The sequence below is a fragment of the Rhagoletis pomonella genome, unplaced genomic scaffold, assembly GCF_013731165.1.
Source record: "Rhagoletis pomonella isolate Grant_MI unplaced genomic scaffold, Rhpom_1.0 Rhpom_scaffold_00009, whole genome shotgun sequence".
In the NCBI taxonomy this organism is placed as follows: domain Eukaryota; kingdom Metazoa; phylum Arthropoda; class Insecta; order Diptera; family Tephritidae; genus Rhagoletis; species Rhagoletis pomonella.
The window spans coordinates 1,322,048-1,348,712 of NW_023458563.1; the positions used below are offsets into that span (position 1 = coordinate 1,322,048).

Here is a 26,665-nt window from a genome sequence, read left to right on the forward strand (position 1 = left end):
TTTTTACATGAAACACCAGTTACAACTGAAAAGATTCTTTCTTACTCAGCGCTTGAATTGGTTAACGTAAGAAAATTTTCGAAATTGTCCTTATACTTTTTAACAATTATATACCATTTCACTCCACATCACATCTTCAGAACGATTAATTACGTAAAATGTCGAATATTCTTGAATTTTGATCAATTATGCAACAATAACTGCATCAAAAGAAAATCCCTTATTTATATGAAGTGTCCCTTTTTTCCCTTTTAATAATTTTTGATGCAAAATATCCCTCAAATAGGGAAATTACCCTCAATCTGGCATCACTGGGCCCAGCCCTCTTCTGTTTTAATACAACGAACGGTGTAAGTCTATTCAAAAAATGAAACCTTCTTGCACATCTACAGGCCTAGGCCTTTCCTTAGGCACCTCTTCTGTTTTAATACAACGAACGGTGCAGATTTTATAATTTTAAAAAGGTGGCAACCCTATTAAAAAAGTCATGCCTTCTGGTACATATATCTAGAGCAGTGTCCGCCAAAAAGAGAAAAGTCTTAAAATGAGAATGTATTAGTTATGAAATAAATATGAGAATGTGCTGGTGGTAATGCACGGAAAAAAATTTCTGTGTTGTATTACTTATTATAAAAACTTTGGTATGTCTTTTTGCAGTTTTTTCATTGTGCGTTTTTTTAGATCTAAACAACATAGAAACATATAATGAAAGTTAACGGCCCTGAGAAAGGAAAAAGTTGTTAAAATTTTGTATGTATTGTACAAAATTATTATTTTTCTATAATTTAAGTGTGGATTTCTGAGCAAAAAAGATAACGTGCTTCGAGCACCCTGAATATTAAAAGAAAATTTCGTTGATTTCAAGTAGAAATAAAATGAAAATATATATATCTAATATAAATTTATTTTAAAATTAGGTAAAACTTGACATTTAAGAACAGTTTAAAATAACGACTAAACCAAAAATAAATAACAAAACATATTGTATGTTTTAATTGAGGACTAGTCTGGTATTAAAAGAAGAAAAAATACATAATTCACAAAGTTCTTTTAATATGAAGAAAAAGCACGACTTGGTACCATATACATACCTATTTCTAGGGGTGTATGTACGAAAAATTGTGTTATAAGATTTTTGAATGAATATTCATTCATTCTGCTCAGTGTACCTACTTTATTCAACAATAATGCGTCATCAACCTGCTTCGCCTATTGTTTGCATGCAACTAAATAAAATTTGTTGCTCTTCTACTCTTTCTGTTGACGTTCGGATTGTGTACGTGTAAGAAGCCGATTGTGTACATGTGAAAGGCCGAATATAGTTCGTTTCCCAGGAAAGTGTTTGGCGGGCACTGATCTAGAGGCTAAGCCCTTTAATTTGGCACCTCAGTGTTGAAAATCGAATAATCGGTGCAGATCTGATGCCGTTAACTTTGACTTTTATTTTTGCCTGAAAAAATAAAAGTCAACAATTACCAATTATTTTCTGCTCATAAGGCAAATTTTAAGTTTTATTTTTGCCTTAAAAAAATAAAAAGCAGAAATAATCGGTATTATTTGCTCAAAATGATAAAAGTCATATTTTTAAAAGTCATGGAGGAATCAGAGCCTACAATGAGAGACGAGTCTAATGGTACCTTTGAAAAACCCATAGCATAATTTTTTCACTATGCCTTTCAAAAATTTGTAAATAACTTTTATTTTCAGTCTCTGGTATCGGGAGCCAGAAATGTATATACATGCCCAAGACAATAACTCCCGAAACGTTGTTTACGAAATGTATTGCAGCAGATGTCATTAATTTGAATTGCTAAACTTTTTTTTAATAAAAGTGGTTATATTTATGTAGCAAAATGATTTGTTTCCTTCTTTGTTACATTTAAAAGAATTACGTTAAACCAAACATCACGCGGGTGATACTGCGGGCAAAAGCTAGTATATATATATGGGGCGTTCCACGTTTTTAAATCGATCAAATAGTTTTATAAATATCTCGAGAACGGAGCGAGGAAAAAATTTAAAAAATCACACACACACAAAAATTCTCTGAAAAGAAATATTTAATTTTTTTTCCTGAAAAATTTTTCACATAGAAATTTTTTGATAAAAAAAATTAGTTTTTGAAAATATGCCATCTCAAAAAAAGTGAAAAAAATCACAATGTAGCTCTGAGTATTGCGCAATATTTAAGTATGAAGCAATCACACATTTTATAATTTTTTCAATCTGTTTAATTGTTCATTCATTTTAATGTTGCTCGTTTTAAATCAATGTAAGGACCATGTAATGTAATGTAATGTAATGTAATTGATTTGTAAAACCATTGCGACCCTGCGGGGTTTTGTGTAATAGAGTACCAAACTCCTTTTTGTGCAGCGCTAGCAAATGCACCACGGCAACCCATGTTGGTTTCGTTGCTTGCGCTTTAACTTGCCGACGATCGAAAATTCATTTGGCTGCGAGCTTGTGACAGCATCGGACGTGTGCGCACAATACTGATTTGGGCAACACGCCGGAGCTAAATATAATTAGAACAAAGCCAAGTAATAAAGTGAGAAACTTTTTATAAAAACATACAGCGTTTATTGATTAAAAAGCAAGGAACAGAGTTTGTATTTGACCAAGCCGTTTAGAGAAGATACGCGCACAATATTATTTTGGGCAGCACTCCTAGCACTTCAAATGCAATACACTCTACGCTCGTCGAAGCATCCATTATTTCATTTGTCTCCAACCTGGTGCCACAACCAACGACAAACCCATGTACTTCTCAGTGGTCCCCAACCTGGTGCCACAACCAACGACAGATCGTACCTTTATATTGGCGCCCAACTTAGTGGCCGCGAACAAAGATAACGCCGAAACAATGGCAACGTTTTCGCCTGAGCAATTTCAACAAATTTTGGCAGCGTTAACGAGTGACAAAAAGAATGGCTCGTTTACTGGATGCACTGCGCGTTTCCGTGGACAACGAAGCCCCGAGGCTGTGGAAGAGTTCCTTGCAGCTATTACCGTATATAAAGACATCGAAGAAGTTTCCGACGCAAACGCATTGCGTGGAATGTCACTACTTTTGGAAGACTACGCAGCAACGTGGTGGATTGGAGTGAAAGAGAAGGTGGCGACATTTTCTGAAGCTATCGACTTGATCCGCACGACATTTTCACCGCCAACTCCCGATTGGAAAATACAGCTTTATATTCCAGAAACGGCTACTTAAAGACAGCATAAGTGAGACTGTACAACTCTGCATGGTTTACGGCCTCTTGTCCGTTAAGATAAGAGATCGCGTTCGCCGTGAAATGTTCGTAACATCTGATGAACTCTTGAAATGCAGCCGCGAAGTAGAAATGATTTGACAAGAAAATTCTTTACCGAATGCTACTAAAAACCGTACGCTGATTGGTGCTGACTTCATGGAGCAGGCTGGCTTAGTGCTGAACATGACGCAAAGGTTTTGGTACTTCGAAGACGAACTAAGAGTGAAATATGATTTCATCAAACCCAGCGTAAACAGTCAGCTCTCTGCAATGGATATTGCTGGGGAATTATCAACCCCTGCAAAATTTCAGGCGTCGGTATAGCAGACATGAACAACAAGTCGAAGTTTGTCGATTTTGTTGAAAATGGTTACCGAATGAGTAAAGCGCCTCGTATCCCAGAAATTCGTTCATTTGATAAAAAACTCGAGAACCGCAAGCAAAACAACGAATATTCGCCACACTCGATTCAGAATATTTTCAGGGATTCAATTCCTGTTGGTGAAGGTACACCTGAAAATACATCCCGACTGTTTGCACCACCAATAGAAGTTCAAAATGAGGACTCGTACGACGATAAATATTTAGACATCCATTCCATAGACTAAACTATGTCGCAAGAAAAGGATGCTATAGGCTTATCGGATGGCCAGAAGTTTGAGCTAGACTCTTTGTTATTGGAAAACGCGGATTTATTCGCCGAACCAACTTCAGCAACACCATTCGATACGCATAAGATTGATACTGGAAACCATGTTCCTATCGCTTTACCTCCCTACCGTTTCTTATCAGCACGCAAAAGTGAACTAAAGTGCGAAATTGAAAAGATGTTAGAAAGTGGCGTAATAGTCGAGTAAATGTCGAGTTCCGAAGAAAGCAGGAGGAGTACGAGGTTGTATCGATTATCGGAAGCTGAATGCTATAACTAAATCAGACCGATACCCACTTCCGCGCATCGACGACCTGTTGCATGAAGCCAAAACTTCGAAATTTATGCCCACGATCGATTTACAATGTGGTTACTGGCAGATTGGCGTAGAGAAACAAGACCAAGACAAAACCGCTTTCGGCACACCATTCGGAATGTATAAATTCACTCGTATGCCATTTGGGCTGCGAAACGTACCAGCAACTTTTCAGCGTCTCATTGACCGTCAAGAGACGATATCATTTCTTGGTCAATAAGTTTCGAAGATCACTTGATAGAGTTGCAGAAAGTGTTTGACCGTCTGCCTTATTTCGGCCTCAAAATCAACAAAGAAAAGTGCAGATTTGCGTGCAGCGAAGTCAAGTACTTGGGCCACGTGCTGTACCCAATGGTATAATGGTAGACCCAGCCAAAGTTGAAGCTATCACAAAGCGTGGGCCACCACAAAATGTAAAGCAGCTTCTGTCATTTCTACAAGCATGTTCCTGGTACAGGCGCTTCGTTCCCAACTTTGCCGATGTATCCAAACCACTGTCACAACTTTTAAAGAAAAACGCTTGGTTGTGGACCAGTGAGCAACAGAACGCCTTCGAGAAACTGAAAGGTGTATTGGTAGTTTCACCGATTCTAAAGCAAGTAGATGACGGTTTGCCTTTTTTCTTGAAAACTGACGCCAGCGGCTACGCACTTGAGGCAGTTATACTCCAGGGGGAGGGCCCCAACGAGCACCCCATAGAGTACGCCAGCCGGCTGTTAACGAAAGCGGAACAAAATTACTCGACGATCGAGCGAGAAGCACTCGCTATTGTGTGGGCTGTACAAAAGTATCGAGGGGTCCGAAGTTACATTGATCACTGATCATCAACCCCTCAAATGGCTGATGACCTTCAAGTCACCAACCGGTCACTTGGCACGTACAACATGTGAGCCGAGTATCAGCCAGGGAAAACTAATGTTGTGGCTGATATGCTATGGGCTCAAAGGACATCCGCGATAGCCAACTTAAAGATCCAGAATTGAAGCAACTTTGTAGTAGCTTAAAACTTGCACTTTATTGTACTAAAATTTAATGGGCTACAGGACTGAATACTCAAAAAAATTCAAAAATTTTTAAATTTCTTATGTTCTCATTTTACTCACCTTCGGTGTAACTCAAATTATTGTAGAGTGCAATAATACTACACTTATAAAGGTACGATCTGCCGGTGGTTGTGGCACCAGGTTGGGGACCACTGAAGTAGTTGGATGCTTCGACGAGCGTAGAGGGTATTGCATTTGAAGACTACAAGACTGCATACTCAAAAAAATTCTAAAAAAAATTAAAAAATTTGTGAATTTGTTGTGTACTTATTTTACTCAACTTCGGTGTAAAAAAAAATCATAACTCAAATTATTGTAGAGTGCGTGCACCGCATAATACTACACTTAAATATTGCGGAATACTCAAAGCTACCATTGCGATTTTTTCACTTTGTTTTGAGATGGCATATTTTTAAAATCATTTTTTTCAAGAAAAAAAACATTTTAAAAATATTTATTTTCATAGAGAATTTTGATGTGTGTATGTGTGATTTTTTTTCAAATTTTTCCCTCGCTCCGTTCTCGAGATATTAGGAAAACTATTAAATCGATTTGTTTTTGCTTTTGTGCTGTAAAGTTTTTAAAAATGTATTAATCAAGCTCAAATTTCATATTTATTTATTATTTATGTTTATTAGACTGCATCACCAAAAAAAGTTGCGGTTTTTCCGCCGGTATTACAAATTATACTTTAAGCCGTCCACCAAAATATTTCTGCAAAATATTCTGCTTTATCATGAGTTTCGCCTGAAAAAAAATTCACCCCAAAATTTGTCATCCGCCTATAGTAAAACCATGGAAACCAAATGTGAAAAGTGAACCGGTTCGGGGAAAATGAAACTCATGATAAGGCTGATTAAGAATTAAGTGAGCTGGACCGAAAATGGAGTTTTTTATGAATAAAAATAGTTTCTTAAAGAACTTTTTGAAAAAAGTACCCTCAGATGACAAAACAGATTAAGCTTAAAAGATCTGCATAAAAATATTTAAAAATCATTTCAATGGAATCGTAATAATGAGATTTTTAATGCTGTTTTTTCCTTTTTTCAAAGATTGATTTACGAAAAACTTAAATAACTGGGCCAAAACTATTCTGATTTAGACTTATGGGATCTCGGTAGAAAGGTATTTTCCCACTATTTTTATTTATGTGCAAAAAAAGTCATTTGGGTCCCATGTTTTTTAATACCAATACATCTTAATTCAACTTTGAATGATTTTCGTTCATCCTACCTTTCTCTATCATCCTTTGAATGAGCTTATTAGCAAGAAAATAAAAAGGGTGAGAAAATACCTTTCCAGTGATACCTCGCAAGTCCAAATCGGAAGAGTTTAGGTTCAGTTATTCAAGTTTTTCGTATACCAATAGCATAAAAAATCTCACTATTACGATTCCGTAAAATTTTTTTATATTTCTTTTTAAATATTTTTATGTACATTTTTTAAGCTTAAACCGTTTTGTCATTTCAGAGGATTTTTCAAGAAACATTTTTAAGAAACTATTTTTATTCATAAAAAACTCCATTTTTGGAGGTATTTTCAAATCGGTCCAGCTCGCTTAAATCTAGAAATTTTTGTGAAATATTTTGGTGGGCATCTTAAAATAATATAGAATTTATAATTCCAATGGAAAAACAGTACCGATTTTTGTTTGTATGGGGAGTGATGCAGTCTAATGTTTATTCATCAACCCTAAAAATTTTAAACAAATCAAGCACATGAAGTGTGAACCCCCGTCCGTTTTGGTATGGAACGTCCCATATACAAGAATTACGAATTTAAGGCCAGTATGCAGCTCTCAAGAAAACGGTTAGGAAAAAAGTGCCATTATTTCGTGTGTGCGTCCAAGGAATTTTGACATCTGATACATCACCAGCCTGTTGCCTCACTCTTTCCTCAAGAAATAATGGAACGGGCATATATTTCTGTTGCAAGCATGGGTTGCCTTGTGCTCCTTTTTCACAAAAAAATTTAGAAAAGCGTAGGAAATTTCTTAAGAACTGCGTACTTCCTCAAGAAAATTTTACACAAGAAAATTTCTTTGCCATTTCTGGTACGTCATTTTGTATGGAGTTTTTGCTTTTCTTGAGACCTGCATACCTGCCTTTAAAGTAATAAGAACGGAACGGATTTTATGGAAATTGCCTTTTTTTCTGCTAAAGAGATAGAGTATATTCGATTAAGAATGTCCACGATTTAGCTTTCCCTGATTCCATATATACACATTTGATGTTGCCTTTTTTAAGACATTTGCCTTTTTTTGCCTTTTCTACCTTTAAAAAAGTGGTTATAGCCTTTACAATTTTTGTTTAAAGATTAAAAATATACACATGCCCATGCGGCTTATAGAAGCCTAGGGACCTCTTGCCAAATTGGTGTTGGAAAAATTCAAAGCCGTTTTCTCAGCTAACGTAGTCTTGGAGACAATAAGGGGTGTGCATAAAATTGTAAAGGGCGAGGAAAACGCCCTTATTCCTGACAATATGAACGTTTCAAACGTTCCTTATTTAAATTGGGCTCCACTTGTATCAACTTACGTCGAGCGCACGATTAGTACATTCAAGGCTTTTCTTCGCGAAAATCGAATGAAAATGCTGCCAGAAAACTTCAAAATGCATCTTGTTGCTCAATGTTACTACAACTATACAGATTAAAGTTTTATGAGTTAGAAACTCGAATGGATAAAATAGTCAAAGATTCAAAGTACAAATTTTTCATATAATGAAACTAGTTCATAGTTTTTCTCTTTTTACTTGTAATATAAACCTTTCTAAAATAAATGTATTTTTTGATTGTTCTTCGTATTTTCTGCCTTTTTTTAGTGCCTTATTTTGCTTTTTTGCAATACCTAGTGCGTTTTCCTGCCTTTTTCGCTATTTTGTTTTGCCTTTTTTTTTTTGCCTTTTTTGCAACACCTAGTGCCTTTCCTGCCTTTTTCGATATTTTATTTTGCCTTTTCCAGCCTATTTCGTTATTTTATTTTGCCTTTTTTTATAGTTTTTTAGGTCCTAAAAATCCGTTCCCTAGTAATAAGAATAAGTGGCAAAATTTCTCGGTGGTTAGTTGAAAGTTGAACATAGTAAACGCCTTTTATGTAAATACAATGATTGTGTACGATTAGGAAAGATGTATGCAATAATATTCCGAACGAAATTTTTTGAAAATTTCATCACTGCTACAAAACTTGCAAAGGAGGACAAGGAGGACATTTTTGCTCAAAAGGAGGGCAGATAAGGACAATATTTTTGAAGAGGGCAAATCACGCTTGAGGAGGACAGCTATGATTATTTACTGTATAGTTTAACAACTTTTGTGGGCTGCAAACCAAGCTTGACAAGGGATGACGGAAATTCGTTCCAAAATAAATCACCCTGCATTAGGTTTAAACTAACTTGTAACTAACTACCGATATCGATAAGAAAAAAATTAACGTGATTTTTTTTATTTACTTTAATTAATATTTTTTTACATACTTGTTTATTTTTTTGCATATTCTGCAGTATTGAGATAAAATTTAAACCTCCACAAATGTATCAAAACTTTGCTTTGTTAATTACAAAAATTCCTTTTTTTCAGGGAACTTCTGATAATGAACTGGTATCGATACTTAAAAAGTGGAGTAATAACACTCTTCTATTTAAGTAATGAAATTACTAAGTATGGATTAAATTTTTTTGTAAAATTTTAAATTTGAATAAATCTTTTTTAGACTCAGACTCTTTAAATTCCACGGAGGATCATTACTATACCAAATACTAAAATTTGAGTCGAAGTCCGGTCATTACAGGATTTTTCTGTTTGACTTGGTCTAATATGTACCAATGGTCAAAATAATAGGAGTACGACATTTTGGCCAGTTTTGAATATTTTTCTTTTGATGGTTTAATGTTCATTAGTAATCTATATATATATAAAGAGGTGTGAAAAATGTATAGTAATTCATCATTGTCTAAAATCTTTTTTAAGTTGTTCGTAATTGCCAGGAGAAGGTTTTGGGAAAACCCTCCGGGAAAGTCGGAAAATTGGAAAAATCGAAAATTTATGTTTTTGTATGCAATTTTGTGTGCAATTCCTTCGGAATGGCATTCGAATGGAAAATAGAAAATTCTAAGTGGAAAACTCGGAAAAATCCGGAAGAACGCGAAAAATTTTAATTTTTTTCGACGAAAACTTGGAAAATTTCGGACAATTGTGAATTGTGGAATGTACCCTTTTAAAAAAGGGTACATTTTAATGGAATGAACAAAAAATGTATGTAAAAATATGTTATTTTTTATTATTTCATTAAATAGTACGGGTTTTTAGCTTTCGATAGAAGAAATAAAAACCCGCGCATTTTTTGCACTTTTTGAAGTAATGCGTTTTTTGCTTAGGCATAAAATCATTTTTGCATTTCTTGTCAAAGCAACATGGCAAAAAAATATAGAAAAAAGGTTTTTTTCTTAACAGCGGTCTCCCTTCGGCAGGCAATGGCAAACCTCCGAGTGTATTTCTGCCATGAAAATCGGCTTCTCATAAAAATACAATCGCCGTTCGTAGTCGGCGTAAAACTGTAGGTCCCTCCCCTTTGTGTGACAACATCAAGGCGTACGCCACAAATCGGAGGAGAAGCTCGGCCAAACACTAACATATGTGTAAGCGCCAATCTATTATTATTATTATTTGTTGTCAGTGCCATCAGATCTGCACGATTCGTTCTATTTTCAAAAATGAAGTGTCAGATTAAAAAGCTTGACCTGTGGACAATAGAGGTTTATTTTTTTTTCAAGAGTTGCCACCTGTTAAAAAATTAAATTAAAAATTTTTAATAACTTAAATGGATTATTAAGAGATGGGTTCAATCGAAATGTGTATGAAAAAGGCTAATTTCTTAACTACATGTAGAGGGTTGCCACCTATTATAAAAATCAAATTCCATCGTAATTAAACGAATTAGGTTATAGATATCATATGATATAGATAGGTATCACCATAAGAAAGACGTTTAAGAAGGTTTTAGCTTGCAAATATTACTAAGAGGATTGCCACCTGTGAGAAGTCAAATTTGTTAAACTAAAGTAATAATTTTGTCAAACCAAAGGTTTACGACATCGTATTCGTTATTTTATTACACATACAATGTCAATCAGTGATTTGTTCTGATTACATTCCTTTTAAATTACTGGACTATTAAATTAACTCAGAAATGTGTTTACTTATTTCTTACTTAATATGCCCAATTTTTTCTTTTGTCTGATACCTACATTGATATAAATATTTCAGTTACCTTATAAAAATAAATTTTTATTGCACATCTACCGGCAAAGCTCTCTCATTTGACACCTCTATTGAAAATAGAACGAACTATATGTACATACCTATGTAAATGCCACAAGAACCCAAATTTTCAACTTCAAATTGCATTTACAGCGAAAGTATGCAAGTTATCCAAAAACAAATTGCATTTTTAAATTTAGCGTATTCAATTTTAATAAGTAGCGATGTTTCATTTAAATCCGTCCATAATTCTATTTTTGCCCACATTTCATATGGACGCACTGTGCGTAGGTAGCTTATTGGCTGGGTTAACATATAGGATATTTTTTCTGATAGGTATACCAGATACCAATCAATTCCACAAAATGTTATTTATGGTCCGATTTGTTTGAAATTCGATACCCGTTTTATAGATATGCGTCGGATAGAATCGAGTAATTGTTTTACAGTTCGAAAGGAGTTTGAAGGCGGCGCAAACATGCGGGTATTGGCTATTTAACAATACTTATTACACAGGCCAACAAAAATGGGAAAAAATTTGATGCCGCAAATGTTAACGCAATTTTTGCCGAATTTTTGTGTGCTGAATACGAATCCGTAAGCATGAAGTTTCCATCAGATCCAGATTTTAAGAAAAACGAGGTCAAAGTGTCAACAAAACACTTTTTTCAATATTTGAGAAGCTCAAGCAAAGAAACAAAATGTGGTGGAACCTTCCACTTAGGCTTTGATCAAAGCTAAATTTCTCAAATACTATCCTTGCGAAATCCTGCACATTTGCTTGATGGTCACTTATAGTCTTTTGTTGAACAGGAATAACTGATTTTGGGAAGTTTGAGTACCTACCGCAATTAAGCAAAAGGTGATAGGACCTTCCACGTAGGCTTAAATTAAAGCTAGAACTACAGATTACCATCCCTGAAAGTACTATTCCTGCACCTTGCCCTGATGGTCACCTATACTCATTTAATTTTTATCGTCAAAAATGGTGGAAAAATCAGTGTTAGCTGTTCAATAAATGACTATAGGTAACCTTAAAGCTTGTTCACATTATCGTAATTTACGGCTCATTTGTAATTTATAAGCAAATAATGCTGAAATGAAGTAATTTCGCCTTGAAAAATCTCTCAATAAATTAAATAGAAATGAAATAATTTATCACAAATCAAGAACCAAATGAAGAAAAAGGAGATTTTTCATTTATTTTAGCCCCCACTGTTAGGGAAATTTGAAAAAATGCAAAGCTATGCAACCATTTGTTTTTACCTCGCTTTTATTAGCTCGGGATGTAACTATGTAATATTGATGCGCCTAAAAGATGCAGCGATTTCCATCCTCAAGTTACATACCTGATGACAGTACGAATGGAAATTTTAATAGCGAGGTTTTAGTTTTTTAAACTATAATTTTATTTGAGATCAAGTATAAACCACATACTCGTACGTACACATGCTATAGAAATTATGAAAGAAAATGTGAACTTACTTGTTTTATGTGAAGTAATTTGATCGAAATAAAGTAATCTATGCTGTAATGTCAATATAGTTTTAGGGTCAAGGTGCAGGAATGGTATTTTCAGGGATTAAAGTTAGAAGTCCAAGCCTTAATTTAAGCCTAAGGGAAGGGCGGAACAAAGCGCAGCTGCTGGTGTTCACACTGAACGAAGCGAAGCGGAGCTTTCTTCATGGACTCGGCTGCAAAGGTACCACAAAACTTACCGTCAATGAAAAGCGGCAAAAATATCTGCTCAATTTTACTCAAAAATTAGTTGTAAAATTCGTTTTTATTTGAATATTTTTCTATTTTGTTTGCAACAGCGTCATGAAGCTGAAAAGTTAATTAAAAAATTCAAAATCAAAAACTGCTTTGTTTTCAGCTCCAAAACGCTTATGAAAAAGCTTGCTGTATGAACACTTTCATATAGCTACAGCAATTTGAAAGCTTCATTCAGCTCGGAACGGCTTCGCTCGGCTTGGCTCCACTCGGCTTGGCTCCGCTTTCTGTGTGAACGTACGCTAAGTGGAAGGTTCTATCACCTTTTGTTGCATTGCTAGAGCTTCTCAAATATTGCAAATATTGCGATTTTTTGACACTTTCACCACATTTTTCTCAAAATCTGGAGCTGATAGAAACTTTATACTTACGGATTCTTAATCAGCACAAAAAAGCATATCAAAAACAGCTTCAACATTTGCCGCATCAAAATCGGTGTTGCCTTGTGTTACCTACACTAATTATATAATGACAAGCTCCTTCTTTTAATAAGAGGTGATCTCGCGAACGGCAGTACCGATTTTTTTAAATTTTGGACACCTACTGCAGACTTTCGATATATAAAGGGAGCGTGGCATCATCCATACATATAGAATACAGTGTTCTTTTTCTTTTTCATAATCGATTTTTTTGTTAATTTTTTTATAGAAATATAGTTCATTTTGCATAAAATGGCACCAAATTTTGAGTATGCAGTTTTGTAGTTCACTGAATTTCAGTATCATAAAATGCAAGTTTTAAATGGCAATATGTTGCCGTGTCGGCCGCTGTGGTGTAGTGGTAAGCAGTGCGCGCTTCCACTCCGCAGCACCTGGGTTCAAACCCTGGTCAAAGCAACATGGAAAAAAATATAGAAAAAAGGTTTTTTCTTAACAGCGGTCGTCCCTCGGCAGGCAATGGCAAACCACCGAGTGTATTTCTGCCATGAAAACAGCTTCTCATAAAAATACAATCGCCGTTCGGAGTCGCCGTAAAACTGTAGGTCCCTCCGCACACAATGACAACATCAAGGCGCACGCCACGAATCGGAGGAGAAGCTCGGCCAAACACTAATATATGCCAATCTATTATTATTATTATAAGTTACCGTTTATTTTTGAGAATTTTTTTCGCTGATGATGTTGCGCATTTGCTCCGTATAACGAATGCGTGATAGTTTCAGTGTGTCAGTATATAAAAGACTTATTCTGGTGTCTTAACTCCTCCTAAACGACCGAAACGATTTTAATAATTTTTAGTGGCGCTGGAGCCGAGTTATTGCTGAAAATCGTCGATTCGGGGGCACCAGAGATCAAAGCAGGGTTGCCAGGTTGACGTTTTTAACGTCATTTGGACGTTTTTTTGTATCCCGTTGACGTTTGGACGTTTTTTGTGTAAAAAATGACGTTTTTTAACTTCCCAGTAATTTTTCTTTTTGATGGTAATGGTCTAGTAAGTAGAACCGATTTTAAATTACTTTCTTAAAAAATCTTTACAAGCTTTGTGTTTTGCAGCAGCTGCTTCAAAACATATTTATTCTTTGGACACAGATGACTTAAATATGATGCAAACCAAGCGTAGGCGCACTTTTTTTGGATCTTGGACTAAGGATCCCGTGTTCCAAGGCTGGTTGTGTAAACAGTTGAGGTTACGGGCTTGTTGTAATGTTTGCAATAGGCACATTAAAAGCCAAATCAGGAAAAGCTGATCTATTGCAACACGCACGCTCACAAAGGCATCAAAAAAGCTGTAGCGGCATAAAAGGTCACAAAAAACTAAACGAATATTTTAAGACTTCATTGAAAATGTAACGAACGCAAAAAAGGCTGAAATATTGCTATGCTCCTTCTTAGCAAAACGTAACTTAGCATTTTCGACAACCGACCCCCTAAACAAATGTCTACAAGAAAAGAAAATTATTACAAATCAACGCGATTATTTAGACCATTCAAACTTGCACATTATTGCCCTGAAATTTAATGCGCTATCAAACTGCATACCCACAAAAATTCTAAAAAATCTGAATAAAAAGTTGAAAATTTAGCTGAAACATTACAGATTTTTTATAACTTTTGCACAAAGTTTGAAATGTGGATTTATATTTTGTTTGTTACATAATGAGCTTGGCTTTTATGGAAAAATAATAAACATTAAATAAACAATAGAGAAACAGCCAAAATCGATCGAAATTTTGATGACTTAATCAGCTGGTCACAAGTATATGTATAAAATGATTTTTATATTAACGATCTCAAACCAGTTTACAATGAACTTTAAATGTGCTCTGTCGAAAAGACATTTTAATATACCTCACGTACATATCTATGTACCTTTGTATACAATAAAAGTTTAATAAGACGAATTTTTTGTACATTCATTTGAAAAAGACGTTTTTGGGTAGGAAATGACGTTTTTTCAGACCAAGAGGGACGTTTTCTCATGCCGAAGACCTGGCAACACTGGATCAAAGTCAAATTACTCCCGTTAAATCAACCATCAGAACCATTGCGGTCCTTGCTTTATGGTAACTAATCAGAATGTGGACCAATGATACTGACCAGTTTAGAAATCCCCACCAACTATACGATACAGATTCAAGGACGATTCACTATCGAGCCGCAAGGACTTCTTCCCGGTATAACGCTTTCGTCAGGTTATTTTAGACGGCAATGGAGGATATGCCTTCTGTCGACCACAAAACCAAACGTGAACGTGAATTGCTGGCGAAAACGTTAGACCAAATGTTTCAATAAAAAAATTAATTTTGGGCGGGACGAAGTTCGCCGGGTCTGCTAGCACATATAAAAATGTGACCGTTTTCTTTGTGACCAATTGACTTAAAAACCAATGAAAAAACTTCAACCAAATTTGGACAATATATTCCTTAGGACCGTGGCAAGGTCATAGGCTATATTTTAATCCGCTATGTGGCGCAAGAGTCGACATATTCATAAAATCTGTATTAATTATGCGGTTTTCATGAAATTGGATACTTATAATGTAGGTTTGACGGTGAATACTCTTACGAAAAATGCATTTGCTAGGGGGCGCTAGAGTCGAGTTACTCCAAAAATCTCTATTTATGATACCAGCCATGTTTGTTATCTATATACATTAGAGTGGCCTTTATGTTGTATGAAAAATTTTAAATGCATGAATCCAAAAGTTTTCGTACAGAATAATGTGAGGTTGGGGATATAAATAAATACGTAATTGGTTTAAAAGCTTTCAGGTGGCTCTTAGTGGTTCCGGGTTGCGCTTTTTCGACCAAAAATGTCGAAATTACACCAATTCCTTTGATTTTGCATTTATTTTTTTAACTATGTATATATTAGAAAAATTCTACGTTATGTTTTATTTAAAATGTACGTAAAATTACCTTTCCAGCAAGCTTTTGACGTATTAATTCGGTTAAAAAAGCACAACACTATTCAACTTTAAGAAGAGTAAAATTTAAAAAAAAAAACAGTTTTCCCCAATAAACATTGGGCTTGGTTAGCAATTCGAAAATGATTGGAAAACCAATCTTTTTTCGAGTCTTACCTTCGATAACGAATGTGCAATATATTAGTATTCGATTCAAGAACTAAACCATTTTCCAGCAAAACGGCACCTTCGTTATCCAATTTATTTTCCCTTCGTTATGAATTCGAAATCCATCCCATTATCTAAATGAAATTTTATTGTGAGAGAGCGATTGTCTTATATTTTCCTTTGAGAATGAGCTGGATTTCAGTTTCTCTCTTTTTACTATAGTTTAATTTTTTTTCCAACCCATTTCGAGTGTATTTCAGATTTACTCTGAACTTTGGAAAACCAAGGTTGATTATGAGTTCGTTCTCAGTTCGATATGCATATTGGATATTGAAGGTAATTTTCGAACGTTCGCCAAAATGTTTGTAGGGTCGTTTTCTCATGAGGCGTTATATATGTATATGTTAACATGACAAATGTTAACATTCGCTAAGCTTATTAAATTAGCAATCAGCAATAATAACTTTAGCACAGCGGAAGTGCAACTCCTATTGCACAATAATTCCCAACAAAATGCAGACGCGCAGTCAGCAGAAGAACGTATTATTGTGGGAGCGGAAGCCAAACCTACACGCGCAGCCGAAGTTCGCAAACTCAGGGAATTTGTGTCAACAACAAACAACAGGCCGGTGCAGTTAATTAGGCTAAGCAATTAAGTTAGCCAGTAAGTGAAATGGTTGTAATAATTTAGTCTTTTAATAAAGCTCAAGGAGATTGGTCGTTTGACCAACAAACCCGTTTTTTTTTTTATTTTCTAACAAAAGAAAATCGTTAACTCGCGCCCAACGTGGGGCCCAGGTGTACGCGGGTTGAAAAGTGCACATCCTTTAAATTCCGTACCGCAAATACTTGAAAGAAAAACCGTGGAAATCGGGCGGGAAAATAAAAGCACTCCAACGAAAGCAACAACTGAGGCCAGTGTATAGGAGCGTATAACGGCCCCCAGTAGACCAATCGTACGGACAAAAAGGAGACGCCAAGACCTCAGCCGGTACGCAGAAGGACCTTCCCCAAACTGGAGAAACTAGCAATGTAAGTTAAGTTTAGAAATAAGAAAGTGTTAAATAAATTGTGTAAAATTTAAAATATTTATTAAATCTAATAAGTAAATAAATATCTAAAAGAAATTGTTTTTAAAAGTGAAATTAGAAAAAATATATTGTGAAACTTAAACGAAAGAAAATATTAATTTGTGGAAAAAAGGATTAACTTAGATTTAGTGCGAATTAAAAATTTAGGAATAATAACAAGCCACTGTTAGGCTTTACACTGAAAAAATTAAAGGAAATTATTTATCCAAATCGGAATTTTATATGATAAAGTGAAGTAATGCCGAAAAATTAAATTAATTAAATTCACCACTTTTTGTGAATAATTTAAAGGAAAGATTTTAACAATTTTAATTTTCAATTAGTTAAGGATTTCAAAGCCAGTAATAAAACGAATTCTTACTACTATTAATAAAACAAATTAATTATAATAAATAAACTTAAAGGTTGAAAATTTAAAAATCAATTGATAGACATGAATCCGGAAAATCTCATTCGTCCACCAATGCTTAACGCATCCCGTCCACCAGCTGCACCTTGTGGTCAGCCAGCTCCGCGTCCTTCCAGCACATTTTCGATGGAAGAAATTACAAATGTGGTTACAGGAATAGTCAACAATATCTTTAGAACTGAAGGGCGAAACCTAGTGCAAGCCGCCCTCAACCCCAATGCAAATTTTACAAATATTACGGACGTGACCATAGGCTCGACCCTAGCGAACAATATAACGGAACTAGACAAAATTCCGGACGTTGTGAGATGCCTACGGGAATTCTCAGGCAATCCGGGAGAGTTTAACTCCTGGAAAAAGAGCGTAGATAGATATTGCAGAGAGCCACAAAAAGGAACGCCAAAATATTATGGCATCCTTGATGTTATACGAAAGAAAATCGTGGGCAACGCCGATATTGCCCTCGAATCTTATAATACACCGCTGGATTGGAAGGCTATTTCGAGATGCCTTACCCTCCACTGCGCAGATAAACGAGATCTTGGTACTCTTGAGTACCAAATGACCTCTCTCGTGCAGGGTAACCTCACGATTCAATAGTTTTACCAACGGGTATACTCTCATTTATCCTTAATACTAAACAAACTCGGCTGCATGGAGGTCGGCACAGAAGCCATGCACCTATTGACTCGTACGTATAGGGATAAAGCCCTGGACACATTCGTTCGCGGACTCAAAGGAGATCTACCGAGACTCCTTGGAATGAGGGAACCAGCGGATCTCCCTTAGGCACTCCATTTGTGCCTCAAACTCGAGAACCAAAATTTCAGGTCACATTATGCTTTAAGCAATAATGGCCAGGGTAGGAAGCCGCAGGAATTTCGACCACCTCTGCCTCCAACAGGGCTAAATAATGAATTGTACCCAGAATTGGCATACATGCCCCAACCCAGGTTGTACGCAACCACTCCATATAAACCGACTCAGATGAACTGTCAAGGCCAACGTCCACAACGGGCTAATTGTTATGGTCAGCAGCCAAACAATCCACCACCACGTCCTTTGCAAAAGCCACAGCCACGTCCAGAACCAATAGACATCGATCAATCGCTACGAACACGCAACATAAATTATATGAATAGGCCACGTCCTAGTGACCCAACTAATAAAAGACCTCCTACTGCACGGTGGAGAGAATACAGAGGTGGCGCCGATGACGATACCGCTACTCGGCTCTCAGTAATTTTGACAGAATCAGCTGTTTTGGTGACGTCATAATAGAGAAGACAGCAGTAGTGATGTGCTGAGTCAATACTTTTAAGTACCCAATACTCTCGATACTCGGTACCGAAACATTTAGGTTTCGAATAAAAGCGCACATAGGCCAAAAATATGGAAAAAAACGCCTAACAAAACCCGAATGTAAGAGCCAATAGAGCTTTTTTACTGATTCAAATGAAAGATGTATATATGTCGGTTCGATGCCATAATACAGAGAAACCCTTACTTGTTTGAAGCATTTTTGTTCCAGCTGAATCGGACGATATCATTTTTATAGGCCTGGGACAGATTCTGTAACCAGTTAACGACAATTTTCGAATCGGTATCGGTTTTGACGACGTTTGATATCAAATATTTGTAAGTCAACAAGTGCGATATCGATCCGAAACTTGTCGCTAACTGGCTACAGAATCTCTTCCCTGAAAGGCTTCTTCATCCGTCATTTTTCTTGAATCTTGGATCGACTATGGTTAAAACTGATAAAATAATATTTTTCTGTGGCGATAAGTTCAAGTGTTTTAGCCGATATCATATAAATTAGTAATGAAAGTTTTTTCTAAACCTGAAATGCATATAATGGCGAGGGTTCAATGTAAATAATTGGTATCGGATACCGAAAAGGAAGTATAGGGTACCGAAATCTTTTTTAAGTATTGGGTACCGAGTATTGGGGACAATTCAGCACATCACTAGTCGCCCTCATTCTCGCCGCTCTCAGTTGTCAACTCTACGATGACGTCACGCTAAAATTACTCTCACGAATTCTGCTGCAATTGGCGCAATCTTGTATTCTATCATTCTTGCTCCTACTGGCAATCTTCCAGCACCAGCTCCCCCAAACAAAATCCAAAGGAATTTCCGCATATATTCCGACCAACCCCAAGAATATTACCCCACCATGACAAATGACGAACAGACAAGTGCAGGTTATTACGATGTCGAAACTTATACCAACAACGACAACAGTGAAGTACGACAGGAAGACGACTACATAGACACAACGGACTTAAACTTTTTAGAATGAATCACTCTTCGCTGCCTTACTTTGACTGCAGGCTGAAGAGTGGAGAAACTGTAAAATTTTTAATAGACACAGGGTCTACAAAAAATTACATTCAACCTTCTATCGTGCCCAAGCCAATCAGAAATAAATTTTTTTTTTTTTGCGAAATCAATAGCAGGAGGCTTCGAAATTAAGGAACATACCTTCCTTCATCTTTTTAAAGCAGATAACAAATTGAAATTTGATCTTCTCCCCACATTACGATCATTCCATGGCATCCTGGGAAACGACAGCGTCAGGGAACTCGAAGCTGTTATCCACGTCAAGGATAACTTCATGGAAATAAAAGGAAACACAAAAATTGGGATAAAACAGTTAGCTTCAGGATCAATTAACAAAATTGATCTTAAGGAAGACAACATGTCACCAAGTCAACAAAATAAAATCAATAATTTAGTGGAAAACTTTTCTAACCTCTTTGCGGAACCAAATGACAAACTTACATACACCACTAAAGTTGTAGGCGAAATTAGAACTAATAAGGACACTCCCGTTTATACAAGATACTATCCCTACCCTATATCGCTAAAAGGCGAAGTTGAATCCCAAATTAACAAAATGCTAGACGATGGCATTATTCGACCATCAAGGTCACCTTACAACTCACCCGTTTGGGTTGTAGCAAAAAAGCCTTACTCCCAAGGCAACAAGCAGTATCGAATCGTTATTGACTATCGTAAGCTTAACGCGATCACCGTAGCAGACCGCTACCCAATACCCCAAATAAACGAAGTATTGTCCCAACTTGGGAAAAATAAATATTTTTCTGTGTTGGACCTAAAAAGCGGATTTCATCAAATCCCGCTCATGGAATCCGACATTGAGAAAACGGCTTTCTCAATCAGTAATGGCAAATACGAGTTCACAAGATTACCATTCGGACTCAAAAACGCCCCTTCAATATTCCAGCGAGCCCTAGATGACATTCTTCGTCATCACATCGGCAAAATATGCTACGTCTATATTGATGACATAGTCGTTTTCAGCAACTCCGAAGAAGAGCACGCTCTCCACTTACAACAAATTTTTAAAACTCTCGAAGACGCCAATATGAAAATCCAACTGGATAAATGTCATATTTTCAGGGAGTCTGTAGAGTTCTTATGATTTATAATCTCCTCAAGAGGAATAACAAAGAATCCTGCGAAGGTAGAAGCAATTGCAAAAATACCTTACCCACAAACCATTAAGCAATTACGCTCATTTTTAGGTCTTTCCGGCTACTACCGCCGTTTCATTAAAGATTACGCCATGTTGGCCAAACCCCTTACAATACTCTTAAGTGGGGAAGAAGGGCGTCTATCCAAAAACAAATCAGCTAAAATAAATATTGAATTGAATGAAAAAGGAAAAGACGCTTTTAATAAAATTAAAAGATCCCTCATGTCTGACGATGTTATACTTTCATACCCCGACTTCAGTAAAGAATTCCATTTAACAACCGATGCCTCAAATTATGCCATCGGTGCAGTCCTTTCTCAAGATAAAAAACCAATTGCTTTCATTTCGCGAACGCTCAATAAAACCGAAGAAGCCTATGCTACAAATGAAAAGGAATTTTTAGCTATAATATGGGCTCTAAATAATTTTAGAAACTACCTCTACGGCCTAGCTAAGGTCAAAATGTTTACAGACCATCAACCTCTTACGCAAGCTCTTAGTAACAAAAACAATAATTCAAAAATAAAACGCTGGAAAGCCACTCTGGAAGAATATAAGCATGAAATCCATTTCAAACCAGGTACAACCAACGTTGTGGCCGACGATTTATCAAGGACGCCACCCGAACCAATAAATTCCTTATCCGTTACCCAACACAGTGACGAAAGCTCGTCAGATAACTTAATCCCTCATGTAGAGACTCCAATAAATGTTTTTAAAAACCAACTGTTTCTGAAAGTAGCAGCAAATTCAACGCACCAATTTAAAATAGTATTCCCCACATACCACAGACACATTTTAGAAGAGCCAGAATATAATCCAGAAATTTTAATAAACCGCCTAAAAAGATACCTTAACCCCTCCGTAGTTAACTGTATCGAGACAGAAGAACGAATTATGGGCAAAATTCAGGAAATATACCCTAATTCACTTTAGTAGCTACAAGATCAGATTTACTCAAATGCAAGTTCAAGATGTCACAGATGAACAAGAACAGGAAGAAATAATAGTAAAGACCCATAAAAGAGCACATAGGAATTGCCGAGAAAATAAAAGTCAAATTTTAGAAAATTATTACTTTCCCGCTATGACAAAAAAGATAAAAAGAATTATTCAACAGTGTGCAACTTGTAAAGAAAATAAATATGATGGACATCCTAGCAAACCAGAATTACGAGAAACTCCTATACCCCAATTCCCTGGACAAATTTTACACATCGACATTAACATGACCGACCGAAATATAGTCCTGACAGCAATAGATAAATTTTCGAAATATGCTCAAACCAAAATACTTAAATCAAGAGCAGTAGAACACGTTAAGGAACCTCTCCGTGAACTACTTTTTCAATTTGGCGTACCCGAATCAGTCGTAATAGATAACGAAACATCCCTAAACTCAGCTTCCATAAGATTTTTAATAGAGGATACTTTAAACATAAAAAAAATTTTCAGAACACCGCCTTATTCAACTTCCGTCAACGGTCAAGTAGAGCGATTCCACTCGACCCTCACAGAAATAATGCGTTGCTTAAAAGCAGAACGCATCTTCACTTCATTCGCCGAACTTCTCGACAACTCTGTCTACGAATATAATTATACAATTCACTCAACAACAAAAAAGAAACCAATAGAGGTATTTTTCGGGAGAAGAGTCTCCACTGACCCAAGACAATTCGAAAGAGCAAGGGAAGAAAATATCTCTGAGTTAAGAAATAAGCAGCTAAAAGATCTTTCTTATCATAATAAAACCCGGCATCCCATAAAAATTTATCACCCAGGAGAAGCCGTATATGTGAAAATCAATAAAAGAATAGGTACGAAAATTTCCCCAAAATTTAAAAAAGAAATAGTAAAGGAAGACAGAAATTCAACCATTTTAACGGAAACAGGAAGAGTAGTCCAAAAAAGTAATATTAGAAATTAAAATTTACCCTTTCATTTTCAGACTCCTGTTGATTTACTCTGCCACTGCGACAGTAGACATTTACGACTATACAAACGCGCAGCTTGTGACAATAAATGACGGAATAGCTAAAATTCAGAACGGAGCCTTCAGACTTATACATATAATCGACCTTAGCAAATACGAACAATTTCTGACGGACATGTACAGATTCATCTCCACCGACATACCTAAAGACAATATCCTTTTCCCTATCGTAAAACACGAATTAACCCAATCACTGTAAATTTTAGGTACTATAAAACCAATCGGGAAAAGACAAAAAAGAGCTATAAATATTTTAGGAACGGCATGGAAATTCATCGCCGGAAGCCCCGATCACGAAGATCTGGAGGTCATAACAAACAACCTTAATCAAATGAATAATAATAATAATAATAAACAAGTACTTATAAATGAAATTTTTAATGAAAAAATTAATAATATTACCATGATAGTTAAAAGTCTTTTTAATAACATTAGAAAAGACACATACGTAGAAAATGAAACAATTATTAATTTGCAAAATGGAATAAGGCTAATTAAAGAAGAATTAACTAATATTAAATATGCCATACAATGGGCAAAAAGATATTTTGAATACATTATTATTAAATAAGGATGAAATTGAAATTGCTTTAGAAATACTGGAAAACGATGAAATACCATTTAAAAATGCGGAAGAAGCATTAGAAATATCAAATATAAATGTTATCAGCAAAAATATGACAATATTTTACTTGGTAAAGATACCACTAACAATTAAAGAAAATTTTCAAAAAATTATTATAAGACCAGTTGTTAAACAAAATAGAACTATAATTAATGTCGAATTTGAAAAAAATATTAAAAGGAACAAAAGAAACTTATGGAATAAAGAATTTTTGCGATAGCTATAAGAAAATTGAGATTTGTAAACAAACTCAGTTAGTTAATATAAGTAATAATTAATAGTTTAAATTCAACTTGCACCATCAGTAACGGCCACCACATTCAACAAATTGAAGAAATAAAAACTGGTATTCTACTACTCAATGGCTTCCAAGGACAAATAGACGCTAACGGTATACAAAAAAATGTGTCAGGGACACAACTAATCAATTTTCATAACTCCACCCTAAAAATAAATAATCAACCTTACATCAACTATGATCTGATTCCACCGCCCGCTATCCCAGCAGTCTTGCAACCTGCGCCAATCGAAAAAACTCGTATTGAACTACTTTCTCTCGAAGCTTTAAAAGAATTTCATATAAACAATATACGGAGAATAAATCTTCTCAAGACAGCAACAATATCCAATAGCTCACTTTCTCTCGGAGCAGTTGCAACTACCATTGTAGTCATAATAATTTTTTGCAAATTTTGGAGAAAGCACCAAAATAAGATAATAATATCTTCGAATCTGGATGCTAATCGGATGCCTCAAGCAAATGTAAACCTAAATAAAGTCAAAGATTTTTCTAACGATCAGCAAACTTACATAAATTTTAACAACTTGCCGTATTTCTGACAACGATCGAGGACGATCGTTTTTAAGAGGGGAAGTGTTAACATGACAAATGTTAACATTCGCAAAGCTTATTAAATTAGCAATCAGCAATAATAAGTTTAGCACAGCGGAAGTGCAACTCCTATTGCACAATAATTCCCAACAAAATGCAGACGCGCAGTTAGCAGAAGAACGCATTATTGTGGGAGCGGAAGCCAAACCAACACGCGCAGCCGAAGTTCGCAAACTCAGGGAATTTGCGACAACAACAAACAACAGGCCGGTGCAGTTAATTAGGCTAAGCCAGTAAGTGAAATGTTTGTAATAATTTAGTCTTTTAATAAAGCTCAAGCAGATTGGTCGGTTGACCAACAAAACGGTTTTTTTTTTTAATTTTCTAACAAAAGAAAATCGTTAACTTATATGTATGTACGTTAGGGTGGCCCAAAATAAATTAAAGTCAGAATTTCAATGCCGCCACCCCCTAGGATTCTTAAATACGGAAAAAAATATATGTACCCCTATTTTTTATTTTGAAATCAAAAAATATTTAGAGAGTGCTCAAAGCGCTCAATTTTTTCCAGGTATTTTATACTGAAAAAAAACAAGTTTTCGTAGAAACGGTATAGAGTTCTTGAAAATCAATATTTTTCGATCGAAGAACTCTACTTCTCCTCAGGAGACTTCCAATAATAATATCCAATTGTTTATAAAACCATTTTTTAATACTAACGATTTTTTATTGGTCCCCGATTGCATTTTATATCTAGGGCCTTTGGAGGACCTATAAAACTGGTAACTATTACCATTAAAAATTCTTAAATAAACAATTGGGTATTATTGGGAATCCCCTAAAGAGAAACAGAGTTTTCCGATGGATAAATATTGATTTTCAAGAATTCTATACCATTTCTATGAAATTTGTTTTTTTCCCCATATAAAATACATGGCATACTTGGAGGTTTTTGAGCAGTCTCTAAATATTTTTTGATTTCTAAATAAAAAATAGGGGTATAACTTTTTTCGGTATAGAACAATCCTAGCAGGTGGCGGCATTAAAATTGTTTCACACAGTTGGTTGCGGTCATCGTATTAATGTTTGCTTTTTGATAAGAATCAATGGTAGCATCAATTGTATTTTTTATACCGACTTTCACCGAATTTTATTCCACTCGCGTTTTGTAAAAAAATAATTGCAGAACCTGTTTCATGCTCGGCAGCTTTGCGCCTTTGAGTTCAGGGTCACATTTTCCAACTAAAAAAATTTTATAGTCACCGGATCGGAATTGTTTCCCGAATGAGCTTGCCGATGTTGAAGCCATTTTACCGATTAAAACTCAGTTTGTTTTGTAAATGTCTGTCTTAGTTCAATTTAATTTTTGTAAAAAAAAAATGCCGTTCTCGCTCTTTGTTGCACTTTTGACTTTTAATTAACTCGGATTATAGGACTGCCGCTTGGTTGAAAGTAGTCGAAGGCCTTTACAATTTTATGATGCTGCGTTATTTTAACCGATTTGAAACTTAGTTGACACTTTGAAATTTTCGATAAAAAGGCACACAATAAAACTTCACCACCTTAAAATTATAACATATGAAAATTCATAAAAACTAGCTTCAATTTCGTCACTTTTCGGTCCAACCCGGAACTCCTAAGAGTTATCTGAAAGCTTCGAAAATGATTTCATATTTAATTTTATACCCAACCTCATATTTTTCCGTGCGAAAACCTTTGGTTTTCAAAAATCGGTTCATTAAGGCCACTCTAATATACATACATACGTATATACCTGTGAAGACCTGTATATTTGAAACAGTGTGCTAAGATTGGCTTAAACTTTGACATCTCTGTGTTCACAGCTGATTAGGTGACATTTTTTTACATTTTTGCTTATGAAATAAAATGCAAAATGATATAATATCTTATTTTCTGGCCAATTTTCGTTATATATTTTGTTAATTTTGATGAGCTTCTTTGGTCATATTGGTGATTAGTGTAAGTAAAACAAACGTTTTTTCTTCACTGCTTTAGACTTTCTGCACATTGGTCGTACAATCATGATGAAACGATTACATGACCACTACACTTTCGCACACTCGGTCGTGATATTTCAATTCATTTGGCATCTAAAAATTCACTTGGAGCAGGTATTTCCTGTTTTTCTGGTTGATATTTTCGCGAAATGTTTACAATGACCTGCAATTTTTTAAATATAGACTGTGCTGCAACAATTCTAGACATAATTTTTCAGTAATATCTCTTCTTTTCTTTTCCTGAAATGTGTTTTGTGCATGCACACAGACTTTTTACAATTTCGTCATATTTTATAGTTAAAACGCTCACATTTATTGAATTTTAATGGAATTATCCACTTTTTAATAAATTCCATAGATTTTATGCAAAAAATACTAATAC

At 35.5% G+C, this 26,665-nt stretch overlaps 2 protein-coding genes across 2 annotated transcripts in view; both read left to right on the top strand.

The window, feature by feature from the left end:
• Positions 1–26,665, top strand: part of LOC118745542 (transcriptional activator protein Pur-alpha) — a 279,275-nt gene that overhangs the window by 33,998 nt on the left and 218,612 nt on the right. The gene's annotated exons all lie outside the window — the stretch shown is intronic.
• LOC118745799 (activity-regulated cytoskeleton associated protein 2-like) lies at positions 2,762–3,220 on the top strand. Its single transcript, XM_036479474.1, has one exon. The coding sequence runs from the start codon at positions 2,762–2,764 to the stop codon at positions 3,218–3,220; it is 459 nt and encodes a 152-aa protein (XP_036335367.1).

Bases quoted from the DNA above. Each gene is read 5' to 3' on its own strand.
- LOC118745799 (XM_036479474.1), top strand. From the start codon at position 2,762: ATGTACTTCTCAGTGGTCCCCAACCTGGTGCCACAACCAACGACAGAT.